This window comes from Mytilus galloprovincialis, chromosome 13 (genome assembly GCF_965363235.1).
Source record: "Mytilus galloprovincialis chromosome 13, xbMytGall1.hap1.1, whole genome shotgun sequence".
In the NCBI taxonomy this organism is placed as follows: domain Eukaryota; kingdom Metazoa; phylum Mollusca; class Bivalvia; order Mytilida; family Mytilidae; genus Mytilus; species Mytilus galloprovincialis.
The window spans coordinates 47,737,972-47,762,053 of NC_134850.1; the positions used below are offsets into that span (position 1 = coordinate 47,737,972).

Below are 24,082 nucleotides of genomic sequence, written 5' to 3' on the forward strand. Positions count from 1 at the left end.
TTAAGCAAAGAAATAAACAGGGTATATTGTATTTAGTTGTTTCTCCTCCGTCCTTCGAAGTCCATTCGATGCCCGCAGATGCATTTTGTTATGTAATTTACCCTGTTCGCCTTTGTTTATGGATAATATTAAAATGGGATGCTACGTATACAACTTAAAAACTTCTATAGCATATTTTATCGTTCTATTATCCAAGTAGTTGCGAGTTAAGTAATCTATTATAACGGCATACACAGTTTTGAATAAAATTGAGAATGAAAATGGGGAATGTGTCAAAGGGTCTTTTGTGGATAGTTGTCTCATTGGCAATCATACCCCATCTTCTTTTTTATAACATATTAACCCGATCAAAGACCAGAAAACAGCAGAAGTTCACCAAGTCAACCGCAGTAGCGGAAATGTCTAAATATTTAAAGTTTGCATTTTAGGCAGTAATAAACAAAGTCCTAGTACAATGTTTGCTTTTTATCTTAACTTGACTTGCTAATTAGACCTACTGGAACAGCGATATAAAGCTTATTGTATAAAATTTTGACCAGTCAAGTGTCTGCTGTCTAGTGTACTCGCATTGACCGCACCGCATCCATCTAGATATGTTCATCAAAGTTGTTGTTGTTGTAATAAACTAAAATTTTATGGATTTTTAGAGGAATCGCCTTTGGAATTTTATTAATAACCAATACATAGTCCTTTCCTTTGTTGATTGATTTTTTGTGTCGATCCAAATCAGAATTGCATATCAATAATACGACCAAACAGATTTCCTCAGATGTCGTCTAACATGTTTAACTGGAATCATGAATAATGTGTGCGACTCTATGGTGTTCGGATACTAATTTCGAGTAAACTGACCATTACCATGAGACACATATTACTAGTCTTTTCGCAGAAATCACTTGCCACGTAAACATTTAAACAGAGGCATAACGACATGAACCAAGAATTATGTATTATCTTGAAATAACACGTTTCATATAAACATGCAAACATTCATTCATTCAATCATTCGTTTGCTCATTGGTTCGTAGGTTGGTTCGTCCATTTGTTTATTCGTTCATGAATTTTAAACATATCGTTATACATTTGCGAGTTGGCATCCGTTTGAATCTTGTTCACAGAGAACCCTTTCTGTTACCATGTCGATGACCAATTAACCAATATGTGTTCATCATTCCTTTACCCTGTAAACAAGAAACAGTTGCATAGATATAGGAAGATGTGGTATGAGTGCCAATGAGACAACTCGCCATCCAGTTATCATATTATTAGCATTATTATTTGGTACGCCAGACTTTTGATTTGAATTGTTAACACAAGACTCAAGTCCTGTCATGTCATGTTTTTATTTTGTTATATTTAAAATTGCCATAAAAGCGGGAGGCTTGGCATGCCACAAAACCAGGTTCAACCCACCATTTATTTCTTGAAATGTCCTGTACCAAGTCAGGGAAATGGTCATTGTTATATCATAGTTCGTTTCTGTGTGTGTTACATTTTAATGTTGTGTTTCTGTGTCGTAGATCTTCTCTTATATTTGATGTGTTTCCCTCAGTTTTAGTTTGTAACCCGGATTTGTTTTTTTTCTCAATCGATTTATGAGTTTCGAACAGCGGTATACTACTGTTGCCTTAATACATCAGTTGCGCTCGATAAAGATAGTTTGTAGGTCAAATCATTAACCTGGTCTCACGTTGACTGTTGTTTTTGTGTTTGTTTCTTAGTCTTTTTGTCGATTTTAGCCATGGTGTGTATGTTTATTTAGTATAAGGCATTTTATTTTTTTTCTTCTCTCTTTGAACAGTCATTGTCTTTTCTTCCATTTAGACATATGAGAGTGAATATGTATCAGTTTTGTCATCATTATGCAGAATATTGGAGGTTGTTTGTGAACTTATAAGTAGTACATATCATCCTAATAACATTTTGCAGAAGTGCTGCATGTTTCTTTCCAAATTCCGTGAACCTATGTTTTAGTTCATGGAAGTCAGTTTTATTGATCGAAAACATCGTGTCTGTAATAACAAAAAAATGCTTGCTTTATTCAATATGATAAAATCCGCATTTGTTACCAATCCTCCTTTCAGCACGTTTTTAATTAACGCATTTAAAGAATCTTAACTACAACATAAAATAAAAGTGAAAGGTTGCATTTACTTTAATTCCTTTGATTAAAATTACCTTTATTGTCATTTCACCTCGTTCACGTATTAAAAGTTGTGGAAACTTTTCTAATGCTGTCTTTGTACTTGTTGACATCTGAATCATACATGCTAGGGAAAAAAAAGAATCATACAAAAAATAAAGTGTTATATACATTATAACTAGGCTCGATTAAACAATAAACTTATTCGATTGTTGTTTTTCTATCAGTTTTAGAATAACGGACATCAGATTGGTCATCCATTAAATTCTTACCGGATGAATCTAGAAAGCTCCTCGGAGAAGAATAGGACATTCTCTGTATACATATACATGATATAGTCTTTTATTGAAATCATTTCAATAAGTTGGTTTGGACTTCCTTAGATAATCGTTTCGTCTGCTTATATTTTGTATATGAATTTAAAAGATAAATTACAAACTCTATGTAGTTTATTAATGAAGACTTGAGGGATGTAAAAAGAAATTTAACTTAGTTGTCTTGTCTTAACAATCTATAATGAAAGATTTTATCGGTAGTATTTATTTTTTCATACCAAAAAATCTTATATCTGCTGTTTTTGAAATATTTTTTTAAAACCAGAGAATTTGCCACTGCTGGTGGACGTTTCGTCCCCGAGGGTATCACCAGCCCAGTAGTCAACACTTCGGTGTTGACATGAATATCAATAATGTGGTCATTTTTTTATCAACTTCCTGTTAAAAAAGTTTAAATGTTTCGAAAAACTACGGATTTTCTTATTCCAGGCATAGATTTCCTTAGCCGTATTTGGCACAACTTTTTGGAATTTTGGATCCTCAATGCTCTCCAACTTTGTTATTCTTTGGCTTTATAAATATTTTGATATGAGCGTCACTGATGAGTCTTATGTAGACGAAACGCGCGTCTGGCGTACTAAATTATAATCCTGGTACCTTTGATAACTATTTACACCACTGGGTCGATGCCACTGCTGGTGGACGTTTCGTCCCCGAGGGTATCACCAGCCCAGTAGTCAACACTTCGGTGTTGACATGAATATCAATAATGTGGTCATTTTTTTATCAACTTCCTGTTAAAAAAGTTTAAATGTTTCGAAAAACTACGGATTTTCTTATTCCAGGCATAGATTTCCTTAGCCGTATTTGGCACAACTTTTTGGAATTTTGGATCCTCAATGCTCTCCAACTTTGTTATTCTTTGGCTTTATAAATATTTTGATATGAGCGTCACTGATGAGTCTTATGTAGACGAAACGCGCGTCTGGCGTACTAAATTATAATCCTGGTACCTTTGATAACTATTTACACCACTGGGTCGATGCCACTGCTGGTGGACGTTTCGTCCCCGAGGGTATCACCAGCCCAGTAGTCAACACTTCGGTGTTGACATGAATATCAATAATGTGGTCATTTTTTTATCAACTTCCTGTTAAAAAAGTTTAAATGTTTCGAAAAATTACGGATTTTCTTATTCCAGGCATAGATTTCCTTAGCCGTATTTGGCACAACTTTTTGGAATTTTGGATCCTCAATGCTCTCCAACTTTGTTATTCTTTGGCTTTATAAATATTTTGATATAAGCGTCACTGATGAGTCTTATGTAGACGAAACGCGCGTCTGGCGTACTAAATTATAATCCTGGTACCTTTGATTAAATTGATTAATTGATTGGTGTTTTTCACTACTTTCGGCACTATTGTGCTCAGTCACGGCGGGCTTTATTGTGAAGAAGGCCTGGAGTATCCAGAAATAACCACCGACCTTGGGTAGCGAAACGGCAATCTCTATCAATTTTGATAGGAGTCTGAGCATTTTGAAGCCAGTAACTTTTCTTTCATTTATTAATACCAAATGTGTTGTGAAATGAATAATAAATTCAGCGCATACCAAGTTTGTGTTCGTATCTAAAAAAAATCATTGACATGTCACCGGAACTGTTTAAAGCAGAAAATGATATATGCGTTAAACCTCAGTTCGTCAATTAGTTTATATTTATTTGCTGACCTAACTCTTCATGCTTTTAGCTGTTTATAACAATTTACCCAACATTAGTACCCTTCAATGACATTCTTCTAGAATTTAAAACAACAACTTTTTCTTATAGGTCAAAGAAATAATAAATGGGAAGAAAAACACAACATAAATCTATAAAAAGATCAGATTTGATTTCATATATTCATCAAAGAGGGGTAATTCCGATTATCGTTAAAAATATATGATAGTATAAATAAAGGTCAATATATAGCACACTTTGACCTATTTGTTATTGACTGAGAGTGTGTCTTTAATACATAAAGGTTTATGACACAATAAATATTTGGAGTAAAAATCGCAAAATTCTATTTGAATTTCAATGACGGAGAAAAATATCCAATCGCAGAGTTTTTTTATTCGAATCTAACTATCACTAAAATACGCCGAAATTAAAAGTGCTATTAGTGAGGATATCTTTTGTACTACTTTGTTTACATTTTTTGTAACTTATTTGAATCGGAATGAAAGACGGTATCAAATCATTGTAATTAAAAAATGATAAACATGAATACATGAAATGCCTATCAAGATGTTAGTTTTATTGGCTTCCAATCAATCTATTTCACCTACATATAACTCAACCGAGTCATTTTTTATATGATATTTCGGGTTTCCTGATTTCAAATTCAACTGAACTTTTCAATTTTAACACCTAATTCATATACACAATCTGTGTGCATAATGTTAACGTTTAATTATTATGAAAATATTACAGAAAATCTACGATGAAAGTACAAAGCACGAACGATATAAAAGTGTACTATTCAAGACGATAGTCGAAACTTAAAAGAGTCGAACACGCCATATGTTTAATGTTCTTCGCGTAAAAATCTGTAGTCATTAGCTTCTGTGTAAAGCAAAATAACAAAAAATACCGAACTCCAAATGACGCAATATGTCGGTGTTTATCTTTGCGACTTAATTCCTTGCGTATGATTAAATATCAAAGATTGCAAAGTACGATTAATCAACTGGTTCCAATTGTCTACAACTGCTTTATCGATATTTATATATATATATAGCTGTAGTATACCTTTGTGTAAGGAATCGACGTCTGATATTAGGTTTAAAGTTAAAAAGGCTATTTGTTCTATCTAAAATGTAAGTTAATTAACTTGTGTCGATTTCTTTTCTTATCTTTGACTTTCCTTAAATGCACTATGAATATATGTAAGTTATTTATGAAAAACAATATAGAAAAAAAATCCTGAATAGATTTTGATTTAAACAAATTATAATGTCTCTTTATCACTTTGATTTTGCTCGAGATCCTTACAAATTGAAGTATGTACAAAGTATCGGCATAAGTCTTTCAGAACTCCAGGTAATGATAATCTTCTATATTCGTACTTATAAACGTAAAACAGTAGATACAACAAAACTGCGTTTCTACCTTTTTTTCCCCATCTTAGTTCTGTTGATGGGTACGTTTTAGAACAGAGAAGAATGATGACAATGGGTCATTCTGACTCTTTTGTCGAAAAAAAAACCCTGTCGAAGCAAAGGTAAAAAAAACCCACCCCGAATTGAACAAACGATAAAACAAGAGTACATGCATATAAAACCCAACATTTTGGATGTATAAAACTATTAGATGGACATAAATCGGCTAACATATTTATTTTATAATTCCATATTTGCAACATAATCTCAACACTTAGTTTACAGTATGTAAAACTCACGTTTACTTGTTGATTCCATTCTTGATGCCACATTTACAGTATCACCAAACAAACAATACCGTGGCATTTTACTTCCTACAACTCCAGCAACAACAGAACCTATAACATAAGTATACGAAAACTCATCAGTGATACCTGGATTGGCATTTGGTACTCCAGATGCGTATATATTATATTATATGGTACATTTAAAAAAAATCGTCAATATTTTTGTAAGTATGACTTGTAAGGAAAATACAGCTTTATCATCATTTAAATTTTGGTATCCTGCATAGTGCAACGAAGGTTATCCTACTTACATATGAACATTAAGGTCTGTGGGTTTTCTTGGAAATTGTACTGAAAGCTCTAAAATGAACCCAAGCTGCATATTCCAACTCCAAGAATATCAAATTTCGTATCAAAATAGATATCTTTTTAGTTACCTAAATCTTACAATTTGCAACTATTAACATAGAAAATACAAGGTAGATTTATATTAATAGGCTTTAAATCAGAGACTGCATATGCCCACTACATAACGGTCAATTACATAACTATTGATCTAATTTTGTTATGTAGTGAGCATTTTTGTTATGTAATTGACCATATCGACATGAAGGTAGCAAAAAATCAACAATCAAAGTCGAACGTTAAACACTGTAATAACCGTAGTTAAAGTATGTAGAAAAAAGTACATGTACTTTATAATATGTATTGAATAGGATATCAGTTATTGGTACTAAAACATTGAGGTATCATCATAATGCCGTCGTTGTATAGTTGAGGTAACCGTAATTCTGTAATTTCTGTACAATATATTGCGAGGATACTGTTATATCATGTGGGGTGTTGGTATTTTATTGTGATGGGAAGAACAGATTTTAACATTGTTTCTTAAGACTTCATATTGTAGATTTTGTTCAGGTAAATTATAACGAGTTCATTAGCATATTTCAAATTGAATTGATCAACATTTTGTTTTTCCAATTTCTATCTATGATATGAACGGATTTTGTAAAAGATCCATTGAATGAAGTACAATGGTACCGTACATGTCAAAGAAAACATCGATCAACGGTATTAACATCAGACATATGTATCTGTATGCAAATCTAAATCTGACACTTCCCTTACATTAAATTCTTTATACGATATAAATCTTTATCACGTAAAAAACAATCGCGAATAAAATCTAGATGTTTATTTTTTTGTTTAGTGTCAAATGAAAAATCGCACTTAAACACATTACAGTACACTGAATATATATATATATATATATATAGTTCTGCAACGTTTGTCAACCAGAACAATTAACGGAAAATATTGTCCTTCCATGTGAAACAGTATATGATGGATATATTAAAATATTTTTACTATCATGATTTTCACACATGTTTATCTAAAAACACCAACAACAATATTCAATACTAAAAAAAATCATCTTTTTGTTATTTTTAATATTTTTGATTTTCTACATTTGAAAATGCCTGTACCAAGTCAGGAATATGAAAGTTGTTGTCTATTCGTTTGATGTGTTTTGTCATTTGATTTTGCCATGTGATTAGGGATTTTCATAATGAATTTCCCTCGGAGTACAGTATTTTTGTGATTTTACTTTTTGACCAGTGTAGTTGTTGTTGTTAATTGTCCCATAATGTAAGGGCCTTTCCATTAATGCAATGAAAATACTATTAATAATTGGTGAAATCATACAATTATTTGTAATAAAGATCGTAGACAATTTTCTTGCTAATACAAAAGAATTTCTGCTGTAACGCTACAGATAATTGTCATATGGAATTTATTGACGATAGAAAAGTTAACAACCATCATTTACTTAATGTTTAATGCCCTGCAGTGAATTTCGAATACGTAAATATACATTATATCCGTTTTCCGTTGTAACTACTCTAATATCACCTAACCGTTTTGATTTCTTTCGCGAGTTTCATATTTTTATCATTAACAACGCTTATCTGCTGCATGTGGTTGTCTTGTTTTTAATTAAATTGCTTCCTGGATATTATGTAAACTGATAAGGTTACTCTGTGCACAGCACTCTTCAATTAATATAACGATTCAACTCAATTTTCTGCAAATGAGGCAAACTGAACTCGTCTGTTTATACAGACAAATGTGTCGTTTCTAACAATGATAATAATTTTGTTCTACATACTTGCAATTAATCCAAGAACATGGTAGGTTTAACTTACACGAGATATTGACCATTTACTTTCAATTTATATCAGATTTGTCAAAATAGTCATTCTCATAATGTTGAAAACAATGGACTCTAATGCTTTCAAACCCATACGTTTTTTTTTCGTTGAAAAAAACTCCTTGATTTTACTGTTGTTAATATATGCATGACAAATTTCTAAATCCTGTTTAGAAAGTAGTCGATACGGGCCTTATCTATCGTATCGATATTAAATTGTGTCTCCTCTGTTGTTTCGTTTTCTTAAATTATGTCAATTACAATTTTATGATATCTCATGCAGTCTATTTATCAGACTAAATTATACGAATACTAAAACATAACTACAGAGTATAGACATGATCTATCAATAAAGAACAAAAGAAGTCGTGAGCGTCCATAAAAAACTTCAATCTTTCAATACAAAGTCATTTCTAGTTCTTTACTTTCCGTGAGAATGACCTTGTATGTCAGTTTTAATCTTAGAGATGTTATTTCTACTGTAAGACTTATAATCAAAGATTCAAATTAATACCAATCAATTAGTTAAGATTGTCTAAAACTGTTTAAAACTTTCTTTGGTTTTCTATGTTGTGTCATGTGTACTATTGTTTGTCTGTTTGATTTGTTAATTTTTTAGCCATGGCGTTGTCAGTTTATTTTCGAGTTATGAGTTTGACTGTCCATCTGGTATCTTTCGTACCTCTTTTAAAACAGTACCAAACCAACAATATGACAGTTGTTTTCCATCCGTTGAATTTGGTTGAGCATTTGGTTTTGCCATTTTCGAATTTCCTTTTGAATTTCCCTTGGTTTTTTGTTGTTGTTATATTACTTTTTATCTGTTGATTTCATTTTTTTTCGTCTTCTGATCAATAGAAAAACAATATAAAGTTAAAAAGATTACAAAGGTGTATAGTCTACTGAAACGGTCAATGAATCGACTCATGTGTTTCCTTACTTTGAAATATTTTTGGTCTACTATGCATATATGTAAAGATCGAAGTATCTATAGCAAAATATTCCTCAGTGATTTACTGTTTGAGGTCTTTCAAAATGCAATTGACATGTTTTGAAAACTTCAAACAGCACAAGATATATTTTCATCCATTTGTTGTTTGATTTGTTTTTTTTTTGCTAATTGTTCCTTATTTATGAGACCTTTCAGTAATTTTGTGGAATAAAGCTGAATGTGATTACATATTTATGGAATTATATAATTATTTGTAAAGAAAATCTTCGACTTAAACTTGTGTTCTAATTCGACTTATTTCCTCAAAATCAAAATGATATGTAGTGTTGCATGCTGAAATCTGATTTAGCCGAACGATATCCGCCATAGACACATTTCGAATAAATAATAAAAGGAAATAAAATGTCCGCGTTTTACTAACATAAGTCATGATGTAACTTTTGTTAAATAAGCCATGCTTTTTTTTTTTGTTAGAACCTAAAAGGAAAGACAGTAAAATGATAATTCCAAATGAAAGTCAACAGATGTTTTTAAAAATGACCCTGGTGTGAAATGAATTAAGAGGAAATTGATACAATTCTTTTTCAACCTTATCATAGCGGGTACCGTACCAATAAGATTTATCGTTAATTGCTCTGAATATGAAATCATAAAATAATACTGAATGAACAATAAAAGTAGTCAGACAAACAAACTGTGAACGTAAATCGAATATAACCTTTACAAATATATATATACACCTAAACAAAAGTTAAGCAAAACCTAAATGTTTTTACTTCTATTTTTTTGTTTTTTTGTTTTAAAATTAAATTTGATACTGCTTTGTTTCCATATTTTTCGTTAATCTTTTGTAAATCGACAAGGAAGAATTCATGTATACATTTTATTTCTATGTACCTTAAAAACAGGTATTTTAAGGCTACATACAAGGTTTTTCCTTGCAAATTCATGCAAAAAACTGTAAACTGCAGACTACATTGTGCCAATTTATGTGCCCGTAAACCATTCAAAAGACCATTGCTGTCTCGTAGACATCGTCAAGCTCGACATCATTGGTCACGTGGTCACAACAATTGGTCTATTGGACTTTGAGAAAGTGGCTTGAAGTCCATTGGACTGACGAGGGCAGATTTCTCCTACATCATATTAATGGGCGCATGCGCCCATAGCGTCCTCCAAATACAGCATACAGGGAACAGCACATCCTTGGAACTACAGCGTTTGATGGTGGGGGTATGGCAGTTTGGTGATATTTTTTATTCGACTGCAAAATGGACCTTTATGTTCTGGATTGGAATATGACGAGTCAAAACCATCGCGATAACATTCTCTGGGATATCGTTGTACCACATTTTGATAATCCCAATCTTGCAACTAGACCGATATTCATGGACGATAATGCTAGACTACACAGAGCACTCATTGTTTCAGAATATTTGCGTCAGGAGGTAATTAACACAATTCCTTGGTCTGTCTGTCACTGTATATGAATCCAATTGAGCATGTCTGGGATGAGATTGGTCGAACAGGATTCCAGTTTTGCAGAATTAACCTGAGTTACGAGCAGCCTTGATTGAAGAATGGCAAACAATTTCTGTGAGAACATTACGACACTTAGTTCAAAGCATGAGACGATGTGTGGATGAACTTTTCCGGAAGCGTGGATAATACACTCGCTTCTGACCTTAATTGTAATTTAATGTATTCACAAACAGTCACTCTCGAGTTTCGAAAAGAATTGTGTGTATAGTGCACAGCACATTTTTCAAAAACTCAGTATAAGTTGAAACTTTATCTTGTATTTTATTTTGCCATTTTACAACCATTTGCCCATAAAGAAATTGTCAAAAAATCAATCATGAAAACAGTCAAAACTTTCACTTTTCAATTAACATTCTATATGTTATCTTATAAAACACAAATTCAGTTCAATGTATAGATAGATATTTCGATTAGCAATGAATTCATTAAAAAACTATTCTGGAAAATTAGCAGGTGTTGCTTAACTTTTGGCGAGGTGTATATATATATATATATAAATAAAAACGTTGTATGATTGCGAATTGTAAAACGCTTTACAAGATACCAACTGAAACATTTATTAACAACTGTATGTCATCGAACGGCATTAGCAATGATCAAAGTCCATATCGCATATAGTCAGATATTAAAGGCCATAAAACGACAAATGTAAAACAATTCAAACAAAAAAAAAAAAAAAAAAATACGACCTAATTTATGTACAAATATATGAACGAAAAACAAATATGTAACATAGCAACAAAAGACAACCACATAAATGTTTATTGTTCATATACATTTGTATATTCATATAGTCATATATGAACAAAAGTGTGATCTTTGGTCGAATACGACCTGTCGAAATATTAATGCCAATCCATTAAACAAAACGATAAACATTTAAAATAAAAACCTAAATGAAATATGTGTCGATCCGCAATTTGCATTTATTATTAATATTCCTCGTTGTTTTTCAAGTTACAGCTTGACTATTTTTATAATGATAAGGTAATTATATGCTGCCCATTTTAGTTTCCATTACATAAATTAAATTAACGATTCAGAGCCATTTACTGACAATGAAAAAAATTATATGAGATAATATCTGAAAAAATTTGATTTTTGGCAATAAGAAAAAACAAAAAAATGTCTTTAGACCTGGTATTTTAATAGCACAAATCGAAGAACACACATCGAGGAGCTAGGAACTGCTGTCTGTAATTCAAACAATTGTTTAATGTGGAAACAATGGCAATTTTAAAAATGGTACAAAAAATTGAGTTCTTTCCTGTTACCAAAGTGAATCAATTTTAAAACGTTTCTAATGGGAATAAGGAATAAGTTTAAGACACTACTTGTGCTTTACTAGTATATCCTGCAATAGTTTATCAAATGCCAATTATCGATTTTAGCATTTGCAATGCGAAAGTTTTAGAAATATACTAAACTATAGTCAGATATGTCGGTAATCTTGAGTAACAGGACAACGGTAACAGGACAGAGTTAGTAACAGAAAGGATTTTTTCTGAAAAAAAAAATGCTTTATTTTATAGTTTAAGGAAAATACATAATTTCAGATTGGTCACAATTGGAAGATAACCACAAACAATGTCATTTATCCTTTGAAACTGTATTTGCAAGGGAAAAATCTGCCTAGGTAATGATAAATTCTAAAACAAAAATCCTTCCTGTTACTATCGACTTTACTAGAATTGCACAATGTTCTCTGCTGTTATCAAAAGCAAAAAAAACCAATTTGTTTCATTCAGTATACTGTATATTATTTTGAAAGTTATTTAATATGGTGATGATGACTTATATTAAATGAAATGGTTGGCACATAATAAATTAACTTTTTGATTCACCAGTGAAATTGTCTTGAACATCCTTCCTTTTACTGATTATGGTTATGCTGTTACTTTTTATCAGGTAACATGACAGAAGGTAACAGAAAGGAATTACGCAGTACTTTTTGTTTATGTACTCAAGTTGTGTAGAAGTTTACTTCCATCTACATATCAATTTGATAAGATACTATAAAAACACATTTTTTGTTATAGTGCTGACAATGAAATATTCTCAGAAGGCACACAAAAAGGCTGTAACAGGAGAGAACAATAAAATTATTTTCCTCTAAATTCTGATCTTTTAGGAGTTAAGATTTTTCAAACTGGCTGCTATTCACCTAAACATTGGAGTCATACATTCAGGAAATGATGCTCTTCACATTGATTTAAAAGAAATAAAGTTTTGGTCTTTCAAACGTTTCCACAGGTGGACAAACCCCAGCGGTAACAAGAAATAAATTACACCTGGGGACAACATTTAAAATACCCTAAAAAATGCAAAATTTTCTTATATGCTTTAGTTATAACACAATTGGACCAGTAATGGAGAAGTGTTTTATATAATGTATCAGATTTGTGAAAATCGAAAGGCTGTTTACTTAATTTAAATATTCTTTGAATGATTTAATTTTCAGAAAATAACAGGGGACAACATGATGTTTCTTTGTGGGGGGGGGGGAGAGGGGGGGGGGGGGTTGAACCTTTAAATTATATTTTTTTATTAGAAGCAATATTAAAAAGAATGTTTAATATGGTGCAGTTGATGCATGTTATACTCTAGTTGAAACTGAAACTTAAAATTTTCCAAAAAGATGCCTGAATAAAAAAATAAATTCTGGGGAAAGATGGGACATGGAAATTAGACTTTTTCAGAAATTGTTTCAAATACGTTTCTGAAATAGACCAATGCCATAGCATACTGTGGAACTAATTAAGGGACAGTAACGATGAAAAGTTGCTCACATTCACGCATAGAGAAATTAAAATTATGCCATAAATTTATTTTAACTTCTTGAACTTAATCAAAACAATTTATATGATAATATGGTTAAGCCATCACGATATTTTGACAGTTTTTATCATGTCTTATGACACTTTTATGAGAATTGCCAAATTGATAAGTATAATACATAGACTATTATGGTTAAGTTTATAGCGGTACATGAAATGTATTCAAGCCTAAACGTTTCAATGATAGAAAGACTTCGTAATTACCCCGTTGTATGCGAATGCACAGAATCATTCTAATCATGTTAAGAAAGTAGTCGGGACGGGCCTAATCTATCTTATCCATTATTTGATGATATGTCTATTGTCGGTTTTGTTTTCTCCTAAATTATTAAATTAACTCAAATACATTTTTTCAATATATCATAGCATATTTAGCCTGAGTAATATGAATACAAAAAAATACAACAAAAAAACTACAGAAAGATTTGAGACTGTAACATCAGGTAGGATACCGATCAAAAAGTAACATATCTTTCGTTTTTGTTCTCGATACGATGGCCGTATATATATTTTAGGGCATATTGTGAGGCATTAAAAGATATTATTGTGTATCTTTTATTTCGTTAGATTATGGATTCAATGACGTCGAATTATTCACTTGCAAACTAAACTCGAGGCTCTAAAGAGTATGTGTCACTTACTTTGGTATATGTGCATATTAAACAAAGCACACAGATGGATTCATGGCAAAATTGTGCTTTGGTGATGGTGATGTGTTTGTAGATCGTAGTTTACTGAACATTCTTGCTGTTACAATTATTTCTATATATAATGAACTTGGCCCAGTAGTTACAGTGGAAAATATTTTGAAAAAATTACAAAATTTATGAAAATTCTTAAAATTGACTTCAAAGAGCAATAACTTCTTAAAGGGGTCAATTGACCATTTTTATCATGTTAATCTGTCAGATTTGATCAAAATACTTTAGTTTCAGAGATATGAGGTAAAACAGCATTCTTCCTTATGCACTTTTTTTAGCCATGTCAGCCATCTTAGTTCGCGGGCGGGGTCATCGGACACATTTGTTAAACTAAATACTCTAATTATAATTGTGGAAAAGTTTGGTTACATTTGTTTTAGTAGTTTCCGAGGATAAGATTTCTTTAAAAGATAAAAAAAAAATACAGAAAAATGTTAAAAATTGACTATAAAGGACAATGATTCCTTAAGGGGCAACTGAACATTTTGGTCGTTTAACCTATTTGTAGATTTTACTTTGCTGAACATTATTGCAGTTTGCAGTTTATCTCTATCTATAATTATATTCAAGATAATAATAAAATAACGGCAAAATTTCCATCAAACTACCAATGCAGGGGCAGCAACCCAACAACGAGTTGTCCGATTCATCTGAAAATTCCAGGGCAGATAGATCTGTACATGATAAAAATTTGTGCTACGTCAGATGCTTTAGTTTCAGAGATTTAAGCTAAAATCGGACGCCAAGTGATGCGAAAAGCTCACTTAGCTCTTTGAGTCAGGTGAGCTAAAAATAATATTCGATGTTTCCCAAATTATTTTGATAGAGTTTAACTAATTTGATGCTAAAAGCGAATGATTATTTTACCACATTCTTTTCATTTATTATTTAAAAAAAAAAAAAAAAAAAAAAAAAAATGTAAAAACTTACATCACAAAAATACTAACTCCGTGGAAAATTTAAAACTGAAAGTCTCTAATCAAATGGCAAGATAAAAAGCTCAAGCACATCAATCGAATGGATAACAACTGTCATATTCCGGACTTGGTACAGAAATTTTCTTAAGTAAGAAAATAATGGATTAAACCTGGTTAAAAGCTATCTTAACCTCTCACTTGTATGATAGTTGCATCAAATTCTAATATATTGACAACGATGTGTGACCAAACAAGCAAATATCATAGGTCAAAATGTCGAAAATAGAGGTATCGGTACAGCAGTTAACATTTTGTAAAAATCAAAAAAACTGTGAAAAAGAAACCACAATGGCATATAGACCAATCATATTACAACAACAACAAAAAAAGACAATATTACACAAATATATCATAGTACGATAACAAATCGACGGGATGTATAAGGACAGAGCCATGACATATATGTATCAAAGAAACATAAAAAAGCATTTGATTATTTGAAATATCTACAATTTTTCACTTCTACGTACTATGAACATCAAAATTATTTCATTTCTCCATAAATACTGTTCTAGCACCTGTACGGGAAGTTTTATCTAGCTCTAATTGTATAGTTTTACTGTTGATATTTACCCCATATGTACCAAGTGTTATATTAGTTTTATTCATAGTACAGAACTTTCTTGTTATTCCTTATCGGAAGATTTTATACACACAGAAAATTATTTTTCATTTACCTGTGTATGATATATATGAAACAGGTTGATTTCCAAGTGATGATTTTCTAAAACTTGTTAAGTATTTCACAGTGGTATCTTACTTTAACTTTGTTTAAACCTGTTTATTTACTTTTGACCTGAATTATTCATCCCTAATACTTTTATTAACTTAAAAGTTTGTATTTGCATTCAGGTATCGCAGATCAAATTTGTTCGTTCATAGTGTGTTAATTTACGTTTTTTCGTTGAGTTAAGCCTTCCAATTGATATAATATCGTGTGTTTGTCTATGTTGTGATGTTATACTATTGTTACAGAAAAAGGGAGAAGGTTTGGTACTATCAAAACGTTTAATCCCGCTGCAAATGTTTGCACCTGTCCTACGTCAGGAATATCATGTACATTAGTTGTCATTTGTTTATGTAATTTATACTTCTTTTTCGTTTCTCGTTTCTATATAGATTAGGCCATTGGTTTTCCCGTTTGAATGGTTTTACACTTGTAATTTTGGGACCCTTTATAGCTTGTTGTTCGGTGTGAGCCAAGGCTCCGTGTTGAAGGCCGTACCTTGACCTTTATGGTTTACTTTTATAAATTGTTATTTGGATGGAGAGTTGTCTTATTAACACTAATCCCACATATTCATATATCTTTAAAGACAAATCACAGTTGGCAAACATGAAAGACAAGATTAGGAGAATTATCATAGATCAATAGCATATTCACGGAATGTACTAGTACCGAACCACGTCAAATAAATATCAATAAAAACAGACTTACTAGCAGTCAGACAACTGCGAGTACTCTCAGATCTGTTCCTAGTGTCTTTTTTTGTTGGGATGTACAAGTACCCGGCCACGTCCACTTGTATTTTTTTCCATCTGATGAGTTAAGCCTTTTTCAACTGATTTTTATAGTTCGTTCTTATGTTGTACTGTTATATCACTGTCCCAGGTTAGGGGAGAATTGGGATCCCGCTAACATGTTTAACCCCGCCACATTATTTAAGTATGTGCCTGTCCCAAGTCAGGAGCCTGTTATTCAGTGGTTGTCGTTTGTTTATGGGTTACATATTTGTTTATAAATACGGCGGTTAGTTTTCTCGTTTGAATTGTTTTACATTGTCATATCGGGGCCTTTTATAGCTGACTATGCGGTATGGGCTTTGTTGAAGGCCGTACGGTGACCTATAGTTGTTAATGTCTGTGTCGCTTTAGTCTCTTGTGGACAATTGTCTCATTGGCAATCATACCACATCTTCTTTTTTTTTTATATATAAACAATAAAAGTATTATGCAGAAAAAGTGTTCCATTTATATTACACTCTATTAATACAATAGTGTTTAATATCCTGTTTACCTATAAGAATCTTTTGGCTTTGGATTTTAGTTTTCTTTTAACAAATGTAATGGATACATACAAAACTTAATGCTAAAAACGTACCTGTATTAATGCCAATTCTAAGTTTCCAATGCTCCTCGGGTATGTGAGGTACTGTTGCTTTGTTAACAACTGTCATTATATCTAAAGACATCATTGCTATCTCTAACACATGGCGGTCTTTATTTCGAATCGGTAAACCTGACGCCACCATATAGGCATCACCTGTAACACATGTTAAATTAACGTTCTACTTGATTAAAACATTTTGCTTGACGGAATATTCACGCAAAGGTATTTGTTCGTGTGATGTGAAGACCTGAAATCGCTTTGTAAATTAGGAACCAGTAACGTATTCAATCATCGGCCCTCATATTATTCTCATCCTATTTTTGTATACGTGTGAGTGTTACTTTTTTTTTGTTTTCGACATACTTTGTTTTATTATTTTGTTGTTTTTTTTTTTTTATTGTGGGGAGTGGGTAGTGCTGGGAGTATGGTGGCAGGGGGTTTAGGGGTAGAGGTTCTTTACACTGCTCATTCAAAAAAACTAAAAAAAACGTATGTTGCATTTGTCATTTGAGGGTTCCATTGTTTCAGTGTTTCTGTGTTGATGCATAAATGTGTTTCTTTGTTCTGGTGTTCTCGTGCATAATTTTGCTTCATCTGTTTAATTTTTAAAAGTACGTGTAAAACAATTTTTCAGGACACTGACACAGGTTTGTTGAATAATTATAGGTAGTTAAGCTAATACTAAAGGTTTTTACAATCATTAACATTACCTTTTTGAAATCATTTAAACTTAAAAGGCAGAAAATGTATTGTACAAAAAGTATCAAATAAAGTTATGAAACGAAAAAGAAATGATGTGAATACTTAGTTCACACATTAGAATCATTGTCCGAAACCATACCAACACATTCAATAAACGGATAAATTATTTTCAGCAAATTGAGAAATAAAAAAAAAACAAATGCATAACAGTTGTTTCTATTCCAATATATATATACTAAAAAAGAAATAAAATAAATGCTCTAAAGCTCCGAAAATGTATAAAATACCGCAAAAATTCAGGAATGATTTTTCCGAATTTACGTCATGGCAAAACATGACGTCATACGAATGAGAACTTTTAAGGGAATGATTATTTCGTAACTTGTGTACGCTTCAAATTCGCAAAATTACTAAATAAAACGAAGTTTTGAAGGTAGGTGCTTTTTATTTTTATATTCTGTGGCACGTGTCGAATATTTATGAATTTTAGAAAGTCAGTATGGCGGCCAACTACTTAGTTACGACCTGTCAATTGTGCATTTGATAGTAATTATAGTAGCTTTTACACCAAAAAATGTTCATTAAAAATCGTGAATATTCGGTTTAAGAATTATAAGGATTAAACACATTTTTATAGAGTGTAAACCGGGTCTCTTACTCACAAACTTTACATAGAAGTGCTTAGGACTATTATTCAGTTTGTGAGTTTATCGCCCCGATTTACCCACCAATAACCTCTAGAAAAAATGTGTTTAATCCTATATAATATATTTTAGCATTAATTTTGTATGTGTGATAAGGCCCTTAATTGGTCCTTATTTGTAGCCAAAATTTCAAGGTTAATGTATTTTCAGTAGTAATTTTTTGGAGCCCATTATTGCTTGCTGTTTGGTGCGAAGACCGTACATTTTTGTAACATGACCTATAATGTTTAACCTTTATAAATTATGACTTGGATGGAGAGTTTTCTCCTTAGCACTCATATCTCATCTTTCTATATCTATTGACCGTATTTAGACAAATCATAGTTAAAACATGCCTAGTAGGGAAAATATCAATTAAATTCAAGAAAACAGGTAAAATTCAGGTATGGACTTGAAAAATAGAGTGCATGCGTCGACAAACCAATATTTTTACGTAATGTCTATAACACTTACCATAAAAATTTGGATGTTAAGTTTGTCGGAGCTTTCACTTTATGTTTTTTAGTCCTGAATGTGGTAGAACATAGAACGATTATGTCAAATCACAGGCACTTGTCTCGGGAGAAAAATGCCGATATACCTTGATATAACACACGGTACTTAACTCGCATTTTGGAAAAAAAGAAAAAAATGCAGCTGGTCGCGAAATTCCGTTGTATGCCGATTTCTCAGTTGTCAACCTCACTAAAACTTATGTCGTAAATTTAAATTGATTGTTCTACGCAATGGTGTATAACATGTCTACTTTTGTTGTCAGAATGATCTAAAGCAGGCATACCGAAGTATGTCAATTGTAATTATTTCGTCTACCGACCATGGATTGGAAACACAAAAGTCGCATATAATGATTAATTGTTTCATAAAAACTGTTAAATTTTTGTCTGAATAGAACTTATCATCCAGTAAGTAAAATTGTATAAGATACCGTGAAAAAATCTAACAAGTGTTATTTGTGGTATGTCTAATAAGTTACGAGTTTTCTTTTTAAGACACAATTTTCCCCATTACATCAATGTCATTCAGACGCTCTCTTGACATTATGTATGAAATAAAATAAGATCAGATAACTCCGAGAAACCTTTAGACTTTCCCATAAAATTAGACCAATCGGAAACTGAGATATATAAAGAGAGTTAGGAAGATACATTTTTCTGCGAGACATTTATTTCCAATTTTGTATCGGTAGACGAAATTATTCCGATTAACATACTTAGGTAGGATTGCTACGGCTGATTGCAACAACAAAAGTAGACGTGTTATACACCATTGTAAAGATAAATCAATTTAGATTTACGACATAACAAGTTTTAGTAGGTTTGACAGCCAAGAAATCGTTACGAAATGAAATTTCACCACTGGCTGACATTTTTATAAAATGTGAGTTAAGTACCTTGTGTTATATTAAGGCATATGGGGGGGGGGGGGGATCTGAGACAAGTGCCTTTTTGTCAAACCTATAATTTTGACCTATCATGGTTGTAAAAGATCCAGCTTTAAAAGAAAAGCTTGGAAAAAAAGTTATATATATATATATTTTATATAAGTTGACGTTCAACGTTCAAAATTCAAGTTTCCCAATGGAAGTAAAAACCTGTGACTTAAACAAGGGACCCTTTTCTATATTTGGATTCCAAATATCCTGACTCGTTTATCTTACCTATAGTTTCGACTTTATAAACATCAAACAATTCTAGACGATCATCTATCATAATATACAGTATATTTAACATGTGTATAACTTCCATTGGTGAACTCATGGAACAAATAGTCGTAAAACCAACGATATCGGAGAAATAAATCGTTACTGAATCATAATGTTCTGGATGAATCGACAGATTTTTCATCATTCGTTTAGCAATTTCAATTGGCAACATTTGATAAAGAAGTTGTTCCGAACGTTTCCGTTCGATTTCCAAGTCAGCAGTTTTGTGTTTGAGCGATGTTGCAAACGATTGAAGTTTCTTTGTGAGCCGGTACACAAGATAAATAATGAAAGGAGACATTATCATAACTCCAATGATTTCAATCACATTAAATATTAAACTCTTTTGAAGTGACGTTATATGGTCTGCCAATGAACTAATAATTTCCTGAAAAAAAAAATAACAGATTATAAATCTGATATTGGAACTGAATAGGTTCAAAGCATATTTGATACACCGATAGGACAATCAGAGTACATGTTAGGTGTCAATAATGTTTGTCCGTTATCATTGTTCTTGTAGAAGCACGCATGTAAATAAACTCATCATAGATACCAGGATTAAAATTTATGCATACGCCAGACGCGCGTTTCGTCTACAAAAGACTCATCAGTGACGCTCGAATCCAAAAAAGCCAAATAAAGTACGAAGTTGAAGAGCACTGAGATCCATTTGAGTGTTGCCAAATACAGCTAAGATAATCTATGCCTAGGTTTAAAAGCCTTAGTATTTCCAAAAATTCTAAATTTAACTAACTAACTCTTATCTTTTTAATTTTCAACAATCTAAATTTGTCTATTTTATATTGTTTTATCGATATATAGTTTTATTTTCAAATTATGAGTATGGACTCTTCTTTTAGTATAGTCCGCCCCGTTTTGAACCATATGAATCATTTGCACTTTTTTATTTTTGTCTAACAGATTTACATGTTCAATATTAATACAATGAATCCTATTTTGTACACTTAAAAAGGGAACACGTTTATTTTGTCTTTATTACAATTACGTAAAGGTATAAGTATGCAACGTTATACATGTGCATATGAATTATATCTAAAAAAAACATGAAATGGTAATCACTCAAGATAAGCTTCAGATTCCGGGTTCATCCGACCTATTTCTATGTTAATATTATTTTATATCGTGAACGTTGAAAGGCAAAAATTAGAAACCTAGGATTTTCCCCTCGGTTTTAGCTTGTCACTCGGTTTGTTTCCTGTCTATTGATATATGACTTTTGAACACCGGTATACTACTGTTGTCTTTATATACGAGGGTGAAATGATAAAAGCAATACTTAATTGAAAAGCCAAACCAATATAAGGTCAGTGCATATGAGAGAATTTGAACTTCGTGTTAAATTAGTTTCTTAACTTATCCGTGATTCCTTGCAAAAATGTATAAATTGTAACGGAAAAGTTATTTTAGTGGCGAAAATGTTCATATCTATGCATATACTATTCTACAGGCAAGCAGTAACTTAATCGATCCAGTTCTAAAACTCAAAACCATGCTAAATAAATGTATTGCCACTGATCGCTGTTCTGTAATTAACTACATCAGAACCGCTTGAAAACCTTCTTAAAAAGAAATATTGCCTATAAATTTATAAAACAATACAGGTTCCTTATGGCAATGTCAATGAACTGACCACTAGTATATATAATTAAATATGAAAACATGAAATTTTTAGCTATCGTACCTGTGCAAGTCCGTCCTGAATATCTTTTAATATATTTATATATTGTGTCATATTGTTAAACCACAATATACCAGCAGTTACAGATGCTAATGACGAACTGTTGGTGATTATTTTCTCACGCATTGTAACTAATTCAGTCAAAAGATGTGTATTGGTATATCTTTCGTCTATAATGGTTCTCACGAATTTAGAATACTGCATGCTCCTTTCCAAATATGTCGCTCCAAGTATTTTCCTTTCTGTATACCATAGTAATTCTTCGACCGAAAAACTTCCTGTTAAAAATATAAAGTGTACACAAAATAATTAATGTACAATTTAGTGTATAGAATATCCGTACTTTTCCACTTACCGCGATAGAACTTATTTGTGGTGATACGGCGTAAAGCATCAACTAATACAACTCAAAATTTTAAAAAAATATAATGATGAAATACATAGTAACAAATCCATTCTTCTAAACATTTTCGTCATAATATTAATAATTGCGTCGTAAACTGGAACATTTGGTTTGTTTTCTATAATAATCAATATAAATATAAGACTAAAACAGCTTTCTGAATTTTGTGCATACAACACATGCTGTACAGTACTACACCTAGGAGTATCTTAAGGTGGTACCTAACACTAGGGAGATAACTCTTTAAAGTCAGCTAATCGTTTTAATTACGTTGTGTTGTAAAGGGAATATTAAGATTCTCAATGATCAAAATCGGTGTTTGTCAAACTGCTATATAGCCAGTGTAATTTTTTTGACAAAACGGTTGGTTCAAAATTTTTGAAATTTTTATATTTTTGTTAAAGGGTCAACTTAAATGCATTGTCAAAATTGTATGAAAATTAAACAAGCTAAATTAATTTTAGTGAAAGTGTTGGGTACCACCTTAAATAAACAGAGCCGTTCTGGTCGGTCGCCATATATTCAAATGTGACTCCTTTTTGACATGGACACCGACAAACACACCTTCCTTGTTCCACATATAAAATGATTGACGGAAATCTTCATTGTCTATGATAGTTATTTGTTATAAGTCTTAATTTTCAATTCGAATTCAATTTCAAGGGAAAATTTTGATAATATACACTGTGCATCGATTTTAATTTCCAATCCACAGGTCATTAATTGTGTTGTTCCAAAACTGAAGGAATTTAAATGTTACATGTATATCCTTTACATAGAAACAATTGTACTCATAGGTAGGATGAATTCAAAAAGAATGAAATGCAAAATGGATGACTGCCATCAAATGTAGAAATAATTGTTATTGTCTCAAACTATTCAATAAGTATAAGAAGATGTGATACGCGTGTCAATTTACTAATAAGACATTAGTTTTATATTATTATTTCCTTTTCATGTGTCAATGTACATTTTGTGACACTTTGCAAATGATGTTTTAATTTAACATTTGTATTTAAAAAAATGTTACATTTTAATTGATTATAGAAAATAAGCTACAATGTAAAAAGAAGTGATGGCTGAAATTTTTTTACTCAAAACAATATAATTACTACCTGGTGCTTGGTTCTATTTATTTCCTTTTTTATTGTTTATAACATATAAGAAACGAACTTCACACTCTGGTATCTGGCTAGAGATAGGAAGCGAAGAAGATCCGGAAATATGCAGAAATCCTAATCAATACATATCAGAGTCATACGACGTCGTATAGTTCCACGAGCGGGGCTTTAATTACACTATCGGTGTTGAAAAGTTAGTGAAAATTGGAGATGAACATTTTAAGACTAATAGGCAACCGAGGAATCTTTGTCTGCTTGGAATGAAAATGGCATATATCATGTATATAGCCTACAATTTATACTTACTTTAGGATAATCTTGTATACTGGTTTATGCTTAACATATGTCAGTCAGAATAATACCGTGCTTAATTTTGACCTTTGTTCTAGATTGACTTTTAGAAATTGTAGCGTCGACCACTAACAATCACAGTGCATTAGTCGTTATTATCGTGCGGTAGATATTTGCACGTGACTCCTTTTTAATATTAAAATTGATACACAAAACTTCCTCATCCCGTAAATAGTGTAATGGACGGAAATCTTCATTGTTTATGATAGGCGAAAGGAAC

The 24,082-nt window shown here is 31.7% G+C and overlaps 1 protein-coding gene across 1 annotated transcript; it reads right to left on the minus strand.

Annotated features, from left to right (window-relative positions):
• Window positions 1–1,112: 1,112 nt before the first annotated feature.
• Window positions 1,113–20,607, minus strand: LOC143056136 (guanylate cyclase 2G-like). Its single transcript, XM_076229221.1, has 5 exons — window positions 20,241–20,607; window positions 17,169–17,330; window positions 5,859–5,957; window positions 2,179–2,270; window positions 1,113–1,181 (listed from the first exon to the last, which is right to left on the minus strand). Exons 1-5 carry the CDS (start codon window positions 20,590–20,592, stop codon window positions 1,113–1,115), a joined length of 774 nt encoding a protein of 257 aa, XP_076085336.1. The 5' UTR covers window positions 20,593–20,607.
• Between the last annotated feature and the right edge of the window lie 3,475 nt (window positions 20,608–24,082).

Excerpts from the sequence above, each read along its gene's own strand:
- LOC143056136 (XM_076229221.1), bottom strand. The coding sequence starts at position 20,592 with ATGATAATGTCTCCTTTCATTATTTATCTTGTGTACCGGCTCACAAAG. Across the intron at positions 2,271-5,858 it reads AATGGAATCAACAAGTAAAC|CATGTATGATTCAGATGTCA; the intron begins GTGAGTTTTACA and ends TTTTTTCCCTAG. Across the intron at positions 1,182-2,178 it reads GAGGTGAAATGACAATAAAG|GGTAAAGGAATGATGAACAC; the intron begins GTAATTTTAATC and ends TCTTGTTTACAG.